General features: G+C 39.8%; 2 protein-coding genes across 2 annotated transcripts; both read right to left on the bottom strand.

The window, feature by feature from the left end:
* Positions 1-369: 369 nt before the first annotated feature.
* Positions 370-4,759, bottom strand: LOC138618677 (uncharacterized). The gene is made up of 4 exons (XM_069694583.1): positions 4,404-4,759; positions 2,562-2,662; positions 2,410-2,485; positions 370-2,165 (listed from the first exon to the last, which is right to left on the bottom strand). Exons 1-4 carry the CDS (start codon positions 4,699-4,701, stop codon positions 1,366-1,368), a joined length of 1,275 nt encoding a protein of 424 aa, XP_069550684.1. The 5' UTR covers positions 4,702-4,759; the 3' UTR covers positions 370-1,365.
* A 1,264-nt stretch (positions 4,760-6,023) lies between these two features.
* On the bottom strand, positions 6,024-10,452 carry smtnl1 (smoothelin-like 1). Its single transcript, XM_069694582.1, has 5 exons — positions 10,145-10,452; positions 7,941-8,572; positions 7,716-7,830; positions 7,432-7,583; positions 6,024-6,651 (listed from the first exon to the last, which is right to left on the bottom strand). The coding sequence occupies exons 1-5, from the start codon at positions 10,226-10,228 to the stop codon at positions 6,273-6,275; spliced, it is 1,362 nt and encodes a 453-aa protein (XP_069550683.1). The 5' UTR covers positions 10,229-10,452; the 3' UTR covers positions 6,024-6,272.
* Between the last annotated feature and the right edge of the window lie 965 nt (positions 10,453-11,417).

Raw genomic sequence — 11,417 nt, 5'->3', positions numbered from 1 at the left:
GCAACATTCAAATTACTTGTTTTTTTTTTTTACTTTGCATTTTAAAATTTAACAGGGTTTATTACACTTTAAATCCAGTTTCTTTCCAGTTTAATATATATTTCTGACTTTCTAGCATTTTGGATTAAATCAAAGCACGGCAACTAGACATTTGATAAACGATGTTTCAGTGTGGGCAGGGTGGAAAGAAGAACAATGCAAGGAATTTCCCGTAGTTTCCTTGAGAGTCCCCCCACACTGCTTCAGTCCCAGTAAACCTGAGACACAGTAGACATTGGAAACGAAAACAATGCTGCACTCTAGAGGTACAAAATGACTTGTCAGACATTGAAAGCTGTTTTTTTTGTTAAAAAAAACAAAAAACCAATATTTATTCATAACTGCATATACACAATAAAAATCCACACTAACTTAATTATTGCCCAGTATGAAACCATCTGGGAAGTACAAAAAGAGGAAAAAAGAGAGCTCCAACAGAGACAAGAGTAGAGGTAGTTTGTATTTAAAGGAAACACATACATATATCCCAGAGAGGGAAACGGCCTTTGTCATTTTCCTGTAAGTTAGACATTTTCAAATCCTAATTAGTTTTAATTTTAAAATTGATGAAAAAAACATCTGAAATTTATATTCTGGGTTGGGTAATATGAAAGTATAAACTGCAAAAGCACAGAAACAGAATAAACTGAGATATTGTCCTGACAGATGCTCGTATTGGATCAATCAATCTGGACTGCTTTAAGATATTGGAAGAACAATTTGGGTATTTATCTATAATCGCAATAAATGTTGTTTCTTGAGTTTTCAGAAAATGCACTAAAATCACAGTGTATAATGATATCCTATGAAGAAACAGCCTACACTACAAAAGCTTGAATCCATATCACCCACCTGTGCGACATTTCCTCTTTATTTCAGTGACGCTCTTCATTTGAGCGTCAACATCTTTTGCGCACACCAGGTGAGAAAAATGCCGAGTTGGCTGGTACTCAAGTTACATTCAGGTGTATTTGCCTTAAGTTTACATGAGACATCCATGTTTGTCTGCTCTTCACACAGTTTAAAACCTTTACTATAACAAAAAATAAAATGCTTTGTGTTGTCGTTTATTGTCTAATGCTGTTTTTTTCTAGAATGAAAACGAACCCGACTCTGGTCATCATGTTGAGTAGAGATTATGGTTGTTTGTGTTTGGTTTGTTCATTTTAGTGGGAAGTTGTTAAGATACACTGGCGTACATATAGGTAGCCCGTGACAAACGCATTTCCCCCAAAAAATACATGGCAGCGAAAGTAAGATTAAAAGCAACATGCCGAGAAATGTAAAATCCATATTAATTCGTTAAATCTTTTTCATCATTCATGGTCAGAGCATCCCGTTGGTGTGTGTGATCATGTGTCTGCGCAGGTTGCTGGGGTTGTTGAAGCTGGCGGTGCACTGATTGCAGGTGTATGGCTTCTCTCCGGAGTGAGTCCTGAGGTGGATCTTCAGGCTGCCGTTCTGCGTGAACCGTTTTCCGCACTGCGGACAAGCGTACGGTTTCTCCCCAGTGTGAATGCGCATGTGGATGCTCAGCGTGGTTTTGTTGACGAACGACTTGCCGCACAAGGAGCAGAGAACGGGCGACTCCCCGGTGTGATTCGCCCGATGTACAATCAGGTCTTCACGGCTGAGGAAGCGCTCGCTACAGAAGCTGCAGTCCAGGGACTTGACGGTGTGAGGGAAGACGTTCTGCTGCTGGGAGAATTGGCTGCTGTGACTGGGGTGCCCCACTTGACTGTCTGCTCCGACTAATGGCGGTTTTAATGCAGGATTCAATGCTGCTGAAGCCATTGGAGTGGAATGATTTCTTTCAAGTTGGCTGTTTCTCACCAGTCCAACACTGTCATCCTGCATCACTCTCATTGGTGCTCTGTTACTCGCAACAGATGAGAAATTCAGTAGACTGTCGCTGTGGTCAGACAAAGAGCTAAAAGCTTGGAGTTCAGAGGGCGAGAAGAGGGCGTCACTCTCCTCCTGCAGAGGCCCTTCTCCTCGGCCGTGAACACTCACGATTCTCAGCTCCTCATTATCGCCTGTCAAGCAGGAGGAACCAGCTGCCTCTAAATCTTGAGCCCCTGTGGCAACACCACCCCGCATACTGTGGTCTCCAAAGTCATCCTGACCTAAAAGGACAAAAAACTACAACAAATTAACAGTTGTGAGGGCTGGTGTCTATAAAACAGCAGCTTTAGTTTAGCTGAAATGTATTTCGGAAGCAGGAAAAACATCCTGCAATCGAATCAATAGCGTAATCAAATGAATAAGGACCAGAATGAGGTAGTGAGTAAGACAGATTTCACATCAGCCAGTGTGACTCACTAACAGACAATCCGGTGCTGCTACATTATTTAAAAAAAATCTGTTCACCCTCAACTGGCCCACATCCTCCAATGTCATCTTCATCTTTGATCAGAATGACATCCGGACTCTCCACATCTGCACCCTTACAAATAAAAACAATTGGGCATGAGCAAACACAAATACAAATATTGGTAAATACAAGTATGTGCTGTATTTACCTGCACTTGAATGGCAGTGGTGGGAGTCTTGTTTTCTGGTTGCAGAGTGATGGAGGCAGCTTCCCCAGCAGCTTTTTGAGCCACTTGTGCCTTAATGACAACTGAAGGAGGAAAAGAAAAGACATTTTAATAGTCAGGACCAGTGTTGTTGTAGAATGGGTGAAGAGGAGGAGCGTACTATTACTGTCCTTAAATGCAGAATTATGAATTAAGTGCACATAAACAACTTAGAAAAGGACTACCTAGATATATCGTGAATGGCATGACCTTAATTGCAAAGCTTTGCAAAATCACAAAACCAACCTGTGGTGGCTAATTTTGGTTGTAGTAGTCCTCAACCAAAAGATACTCAGTTTATCATCATGGAGGATTAAGGGAGTCCGAATTTTTTTTTTTTTTTTTTTTTTTTAAATGTGTGAATGGCAGGAACATTTTAAGTTGGTTTTTAAGTTTTTAAGTCAGATGTGTCTGTGAAAAAAAAAGTTGAGAACTTTTATCTTAAAGTCTACAAAATTCCTGCTCTCATTTGAGTAAACCAGAGTTTAAATCAGCCTGTTTATTTCAATTGGTGTTAGCCCTTTGTGCACTTTTGTAGTTTAATCATTCTAACAAGAGTATGAAGGGTTTGTGTATCACTGCACTATTTTGTGAAATAAACTTGAGTGATGCCAAAAATTTGTTGCAACATAAAGCAACAGTGTCAAGGATTTAGGATGATCTATTGGCATAAATTGAATGTAATATTATAATCAGGTTTTCATTGGAGTGTAATCACCTGAAAGTAACAACCTTTTTTTTTATTAGATTTTCTTATCGTGAGTCCTTTATATCTACAGAGGTAGCAGGTCTCCTTTCATGGAGTGCAACATGTTTCAATAGGTTCTCTTACACGCTTTGAAGTTAAGGGTGAGGCGAGGGGTGCTCAGTTGGTTGCAATCTGTAACCTAGCCACTAGATACCACTAAATTTTCCATGCTGGGAGGGTGTGAGGATCCTGAGGCTTTACCAGTGGAGAGCCACTGTTCTACATTATATTAGTGCTCTGATGTCATTTGATTTAAAATGATGATGTTTAACATGTATAGCTGCATTTCACTTCGTTAGAATAGTAAATTGAGACAAAAAAATATAACATATTCCAGGAAGATAAAAAGAGAGGAGAGGAATTATCTAAAAAATGAACATCGACTCAAGATATACATTATTAACCTGTACAAGTCGTTTGTCTAGTATTTTGACTTAATTTTGGTTCTTAATGCATCAATACAATTGTGAGGTAATGACGTATTGTGAGGTAACATGCAATATTAAAAAAAAGTGATAAATATCTTAAATTTAAAGTGGAATTGTCATATTTTAATCAGACAAATCCTATGTAAAACTGCATTTATTTTAATAGGGACCGTCACAAAATCTATCTATCTATCTATCTATCTATCTATCTATCTATCTATCTATCTATCTATCTATCTATCTATCTATCTTTAAGGGTTTTTTGAACGTGTCAAAATGAAGTTATTTTGACATGTTTTTTTTTTTTTTAAACTAGTCAGAATTGAATTAAAACATGCATAAGGCATGTAGGGGTTCATATTTTCTAAACTGATCGATCATGTCCTGAGTGGAACCCATTGAGTCCCTGATGTGCCATATGATCAGCAGCTGCAATTAATTCAGTACATCTGCATTGTTGTATTTAAACTCATTCAAGAAATCATTGCAGCACTTTTAAATAGTTTCAGAAAGTAGTTTGTTATTCGAAGAAAGGGGGCGTTTAAACCTACTTAGAGGGGAGCGTTACGTACTCGAGTATGAAGTATTTTAAAGTGAACATATCGTTACCCTGTGATGACTTAGCCCGTGGTTTGGAGATATTTCCTCTGATCGGAAAAAACCGACTCGCCGGTCGGTTTGTCCTGGTCTGTAGCCTCAGGGAGAAGAGCTCGCTCCTCATCACCTTCATCCTCATCCTCAGCGTTTCGTTTTCCTTCAAGCTCTGGGTCAAATGCATGCAGAGAGACGCTGAGCTCTCCGAGAACAGCTGACTGATTTCCGCCGCCGCCGCTTTCACCAGCACGTCCATGATGGACAGAAGCTGTGACTCCAGGTTCAGGCTGCCCGGCGGCATGTTTGTAGACATGTTTCACTTCGCTGCCGCCGAGAATTGTAGTAGAAAAAAAGCGAAACACAGTCGGTGGCTTAGCTTACAAAAGAGACAACACAATGGCCTTCCTGGTAGCATGACGCTGGTTACCGTAAGTCCTAGAAAATAGGCACATTGAAGTGATTTCTTTTTTTCCCCTGCTTGCTCTGTGTAATCAATGTTGATGTTTGATCAACGTATAAATCCTTTCGTGATTTAGGCTCGGATTTCCGCTAGTAATCAGCTATTCAGCTACAATCAAAAATATTTTGACTAAGCCTAATTGATAGGCCTATTAGAGGCAACGTATAGCCAATATTTTACATATTATTAATTACAATTCATAAAAACCTCTCCTGATTGTAGTATCGGACTGGAATATGTTGAAGAAAGTTTTAAAACTCTGTGACTGATTGTTTTTAAATCCATTTTGAACGAGCAGGATGGAGCCATTGGGGTGTCAATGCTTGGATTGATGTTGTTGGATGCATGGCTTGAAGGCTGTTTTGCACTTTCATTCCTTGGGCTGTTATATATTGTAATTCTGTTTTTCTTCTTTATATCTGTTGAGCTTTACTGTTGTTTTTTTTGGTGTTTTATTCATTTATTTATTCCCAGGCATTTATCATATCCCATTTACTCCCGTTTCCTAGTATGGATTCAAATCCTTAATTAAAATTAGCTATAGAAATTTACCTTAACTTACATTTTGTGTTGGTGACCCGTATTGCTATTGTATTAGTATATCACTAAACAACTATGATGGATGCATTATTGCATAATTTTCCACATGTGGCCTAGTTGGTTGAGGTGAATCTACTTTGTCTGTTTTGTATGTAAAAACTTCCTTTGCAAAGTAAAAAGTAGGTAATGTAGTGTAGTAACAAAAACAGTATCTCGCTCTGCATCATAATGTTGTGGAAGTCGCAAGTGGCACAAAATAAATATTCAATTACCTCGAGTGCAGGGCTTGAGTTATTCAATGAGTTATTTTTCTAGGTCATCCCTTGAACACCATACAACAAAAATAGCTTTATCATTGACAGGCCAGAAAATAGGCTAGTAGTTGCCTCAACTGGCTCAAACTCTACACAATGATTTTTCTCAGACAGAAATCACAAGACATGATCTTTTGGCATTATAGCCTACTATTATAAAGTAATATAATTAGTTCACTATAGCATACTGCTATATATCTGGTGAAAAATCAAACTGCCATCACATATCCCTTCAACACAAAGGTTTTTTTTTTGTTGCGCAACACTTAAATGAACAAATTCATAATTTCATTCATTTTTTTCAATAAACACACACAGATGGAGGGAGTGAGCATTTTTGTTTTATGTGCTCAAAACAAGGATCAACATGGCAGTGAATGAAAAAACACACACACAGCATTATAAACTGTGAAACATAAACTGGAAAACCAAATTACCAGCAGTTGAGTTGAGAACTTCACCTGATAGGCCTCATTACTGTGACAGTTGTCGATCCAACGCCAAACAGATAAGACTTACTCTTTGTAGTATCATCAATCTTTCTGGTCTCTTCAGTCTCTTTGTTTGCTGTCAGTATTTTACTAACACTCCCTCACCTTCCGCCATCTCACAACTCTTTGGAGCATCCTCCTCTTCACCAGTCCCCTCTGTCTCTGTACCATCTCCTTGTTTCTCCTGTTGGCTGTCCATCGTCTCATTCTCAGCAGACTCTTCTTCATTCTTCTCCACTGATATCTCTGCGGCTATACCGTCTCCCTTATCATCCTCCGCTCCCTCATTACCAGCCTTGTCTTTCTCCTCCTTTTCTTTGTCCCTCCTCTCTTTCTCTATTTTGGAGAGGCCGTGGCAGAGGGACTGGACATATGTGAACACACACATGGGGTCCGGGTTGTTACCCATCATGATCATGTCACCCACTTCCAGCAGAGGGCAGCAGTCAGCCAGGGACCTGGCAGGGACGGAGGTGACATGGTGTCGGAGGAAAAGAAAGAAGAGAGTTGAGGTGAGACAGAGCAGTGACTCAAACTAACTACTTAGGCCTATAGCAGCATACATAACGGATGATTCAGGGTAATATGGGACAGCCCTAACTAGCCTATAAGATTTATCAAAAAATTAAAGTTTTAAGCCTCTATCTTTAAAATAAGGAGGGTTTTTGTGTCCTGAAGCCAAACTGGGAGATGGTTCCACTGGAGAGGAAAGCCTTTAGCCTGAAAGCTAAAGGCTCTGTCTCCTATTCGTCTTTTGGAAACTCAAAGAACCACAAGTAAGCCTAATTGGGGGGCTATGAAGTTTTCAAGGTATGATAGAAGTTGGTCATTAAGTGCCTTGTATGTAAGGCGAGGGATTTCAAATGCTATTCTTGATTTTACATGAAATAAGAAGTGAAGGCAGCATGGAGGATGGAGAAATATGATCACTCTTGCTAAATCCCACCAGTACTGTCCCTGCAGCATTTTGGATTAAATGAATCCATATAAATAGATGAAGAGGATAGGTAGAGGCTTCATAAGGAGTTACTGGGACATCAGTAAGTAGGACATCAGGAGCTACTGGGATAATTTCCAGTTGTTATTTAGTCTGATTCAGAGAGGTGTTGATTTTGGAGCGAATCTTTTTGTTACAGTTGAACTTTAGTGGTTTATACTGAGAGGTGTTCCTTATATTTTGTCAAGTACATTTATTTAAGTGACGTAGAGAGAGAGAAAGATAATAAAATAGTCCATACTCTGCGGTTTGGAAGGCCAGTGTGAAGTTTTTCTCCCTCTTCTGTGGATTCAGTGAGCTGTAGTCAAAAGCTTCTGGAAAGAAGCGATGGATCAGAGCACAGAAGGCCATCCCATCACACCAGGACGACGAGAAGTTCTCTATGTTGACGCCCTAAAAAGATCCAGGGACAGCAACTGACTATACAGCATCATCAACGTCTTCTCTCGTTCATTATTTGGTCCTGACAAAATCTGGAAGTTACGTAGATCTGACACATAGGTAAAGATTTCATGTTGAACTCACCTCATAGTTGCGAGTCTTGCTGCGACACCACTGAAGCATCTTCTGTTTGATCGAAGCCCCTGTAGTCATCGAAGCAGATGACCTCTGAATTTTGAAGTTACGAGCTATTGGGGTCCTAAAAAAGTCACAACATCACACAGTTTCTAATCAAACCTTTATCAGAGCATATTCTGCTGTCATTCTTGAGACATTTTTTGAGGTATTGGCTGTCGTGCAGTGACTCACTCTGATGCACCTTGTTGGAACTTGGCCATGATCTCATTTTTAGTGGATGCTCTGATAGAGCGTGCAGAAGGTCTTGGTCGGGACAGAGCAGAGGAGGGAGGACCACTCTTTTTTTTGGGCTTCCCTTGTTTTTCTGCTTCCTTAATCTTTCCTTTATCTTTTGCCTCTGCATCCACCTCTTTCACTTGTTTTTTCTTCTCCACTCCTTTTGCCTCTTTTTCATTCACACTTTTCTCTTCTTCCTTTGCCTTTTTCTTACATTTACTCATCTCTTTGTCCTCCATCTTCCCTCCATCTCTCTCAGTCTCACAACTCTGGATGTCTTCCTCATGCTCTCCCTTCTTGTCCTCAGCCACCTCTCCCTCTCCATCTTTTTCTCCGCCTGGCGTATCAGTATCCTTCACATCAACAGCAGTAGATGCTTTTTCATTATCTGGTCCAGCCTCTTCAGTGAACCCCTCAGCAGACTTTGACACGGTCTGGGTCTCGTTTGTATCTCCAATATCAGTCTTCTCGTCTCCTGCCGGTTCAGCTGCTTTATCTTCTGCACTTTTCTCCCCCACCTCCATTACCTCCTGACCTTCTGCTGTCTCTGCTGTCTCTTTACTCTCCACCGGCCCCGTCTCACCCGCCTGGACAACAAGAAAAATTAAAATGTGTTTCATTGTATATTTTGTGCAATAATTCAGTCACATACACACATTTGTGTAGATATGGTACTCTATAACCACCATCTTTTACTGACCTATAGATATGATGACAAACCTCAACACTATACCGTAGTAATTGCAAATATTTGTGGCATCAACTTCATTACTTCTATATTCTTATCATAGCAACATATCATAATTCGGGGGTTGGATTCACTGTTGGTATCGATCAGTTACACGGTAATTTGCCACTTTGTGCATCTGGTTTTACACTTTAAACAGATCAGCTACAGAGAAAACCAAACCATTTACTTGTGCAATCGTGTTGAGTTTTCCAAATGTTGGGTGAATAATACATCTTGCTTCTACCATTGAATATTTTCAACATGTTTGTGATGTCTACATCACATGTTTTCTCATTAGTGTAACTCAAAGCAGCATCTTTATTTCATTCAGTTGTTCATTTGCGAACATTTACGGCCGTTTTGTTCATCGCTCTGTCTTGTTGAGAAAAGTTTTACTACATCGTCCTGTCAAGAATCCTTGCAAATGTTTTGGCCTGTCATTGATCAAACAGAGATATCGACACAATAATAAAAGATATACAAGTGGAAGCCTACATTTTGCTCTTATTTGGCTTCTGTCCTGCTTCAGGATAAGTGTAAGTTTCAGTTTATTTGGTTTCAAACACAAAGAAGATTTAATTGATCTGTTGGCTTATTTGAATAATTAGGAACACTACCTGCCTCTTTTTAAACAGCAACATTACGTAAGATGCAGGCCTACTAAAATTAGTGACCATACATCACTCTAAGGATCAATGGTCCTTGTAATGTGAGACCTGCAGCTCCAGTCTGGGATTTGCTTCACATTTAGATCTGGAAGAGCTTAAACCTTAAATGGAAAATTTGTCTTTTTCAGTTTTTAAGCCACATCATATATGCATATGAAAAGACAAGTGAACATAATCCAAATAAGAACTGCTCATAATGCAAAATAGTTCACTCTAAATCTTAATATCAAGGTTTTAAAAAAGAATGCCCAAAGATCAGAATCAGAACCTAAATGGCCAAATACTACAACTATAATTCAAAGTGATATTTCTAACAATAAATATATCAGTATAAATATGCCCATGTAGCTTGTTTGTTAATGGCACACACACACACACACACACACACACACACACACACACACACACACACACACACACACACACACACACACACACACACACACACACACACACACACACACACACACACACACACACACACACACACACACACAAAGGAGTTTCCTATTCCCACTGATGAGTCACCATCGCAAGGCCTGACCTGGTGTGTCTGTGTGTGCGTGTCATTCTTCAGCCAGGAGTTAGAACAGGTGTAGCACAACACTTCTCCTGCCCTGCTGTCCAAATACAACACCTGACATGGCTGCAAATACTCTTACGACCTATTCCTGGTATACAGAACATAATGCCAATCATTGTGGGTTTTACAAATGTGAAAACGTTTGTGCAGCTATTTAATAAGAACATGCAGCACAGACCTGGTTGTTGTTGTTGTTGGTGTCAGTCTGACTGGTCGCCTCTGTAGACCCAGAGGTCTCCTGGGTTTGTGATTCTCCATCCATTATGTCCACAAACTGGATCAAAGGTCAGATCAAAGTCTCTGTCAAACTAATACCTTTAGACTTTTGAACAATCTCTTCTGCCTTCCCAAAAAACTTTTAATTTAGTCAAGGGTTACTCCTCTGTCCCTCTCTCTGCTTCTTACTCCAAGACTTTCTCTTCCTCTCTGTCAGGGCTCCCTTGTGTTTGAATGTGTTGGTTTGTGGATATCACCCCCACCCTCTGCTTTGTGAGGATCCCTCTGCCTCTTTATCTGACCTTTTGAACAACACAGGTTCTCAAAATAGAGTTACAGGGACATAGGCCCGGTCCTACGGGCCAGACAGCTGCGTCTGCTGTGGAAACCGTGGTTGTACACACACTTGAACACACACATGGGTTTATGCATGGCGTCCATTAAACATGCTTCCTCTCTTATACAACACATACATACAATCTGGCTGCCCCCTTGGCTTTTCATGTAAAGCGTTGATTTGGATGCAGTATTTTAATGCCGAGATGTTTAAATGAGTGCAGTCAAATTAAAAGAAGTAGTTCAACATTTGGGGAAATACTCTTATTCAATTTATTGCCAAGAGTTAGATCAAATTGATCAATACCTCATATTTGTACAGTAGACATGAACCTGCTATGGAATGATGAAAAAGAATATATCTGTAAAAGAATAAGAAAATAAATGTGGAAACATAGAGGTGAACAAATAAAGTAATAAATAAAAAATGTGGAAAAATAAAAACAAATATAGAATAAAAGAGCATTGTCTTTTCTTTAGCCTTATTGCTTTTGCTTTTACTCGGGTTTGGGCGGGGGTTTCCGCTGACCACTGTGGCAGTCCCACATGCTAGCGCCAACAGCATATTTTTCCCAATGCCTGCAATAATTACTATGGATAAATGTCAACAATGTGCACGGAATTGTCAGCGGCCTTTCACCTACATCCACCGGCAGTCAGGAGAAACGTTTCAAGTCGTACATATCAAGCCCTATAGGCTGGCCGCTAGCCTAGCTTGATGTCTGGGAACCGTTGACTGTATATAAAAGTGCAATTGTAAACCCTACTCAAGTAAATGTTGTTATGTTTGAGTCTTAATTGATAGCGAGAACTTTTCTTCACACTTCTTGTTTTGTAATCTCCTGTCAAACTCTCAAAACTTTAATGTGGATTAGGAGGATTGTAATCTGTCTCAACTC

The sequence above is a fragment of the Brachyistius frenatus genome, unplaced genomic scaffold (assembly GCF_029030835.1).
Source record: "Brachyistius frenatus isolate BFR_SWC_R1_liver_20210118 unplaced genomic scaffold, ASM2903083v1 Contig_17, whole genome shotgun sequence".
Taxonomy (NCBI): domain Eukaryota; kingdom Metazoa; phylum Chordata; class Actinopteri; family Embiotocidae; genus Brachyistius; species Brachyistius frenatus.
The sequence above is the reverse complement of the archived record's forward strand: the minus strand, read 5'-3'. Positions and strand labels throughout refer to the sequence as shown.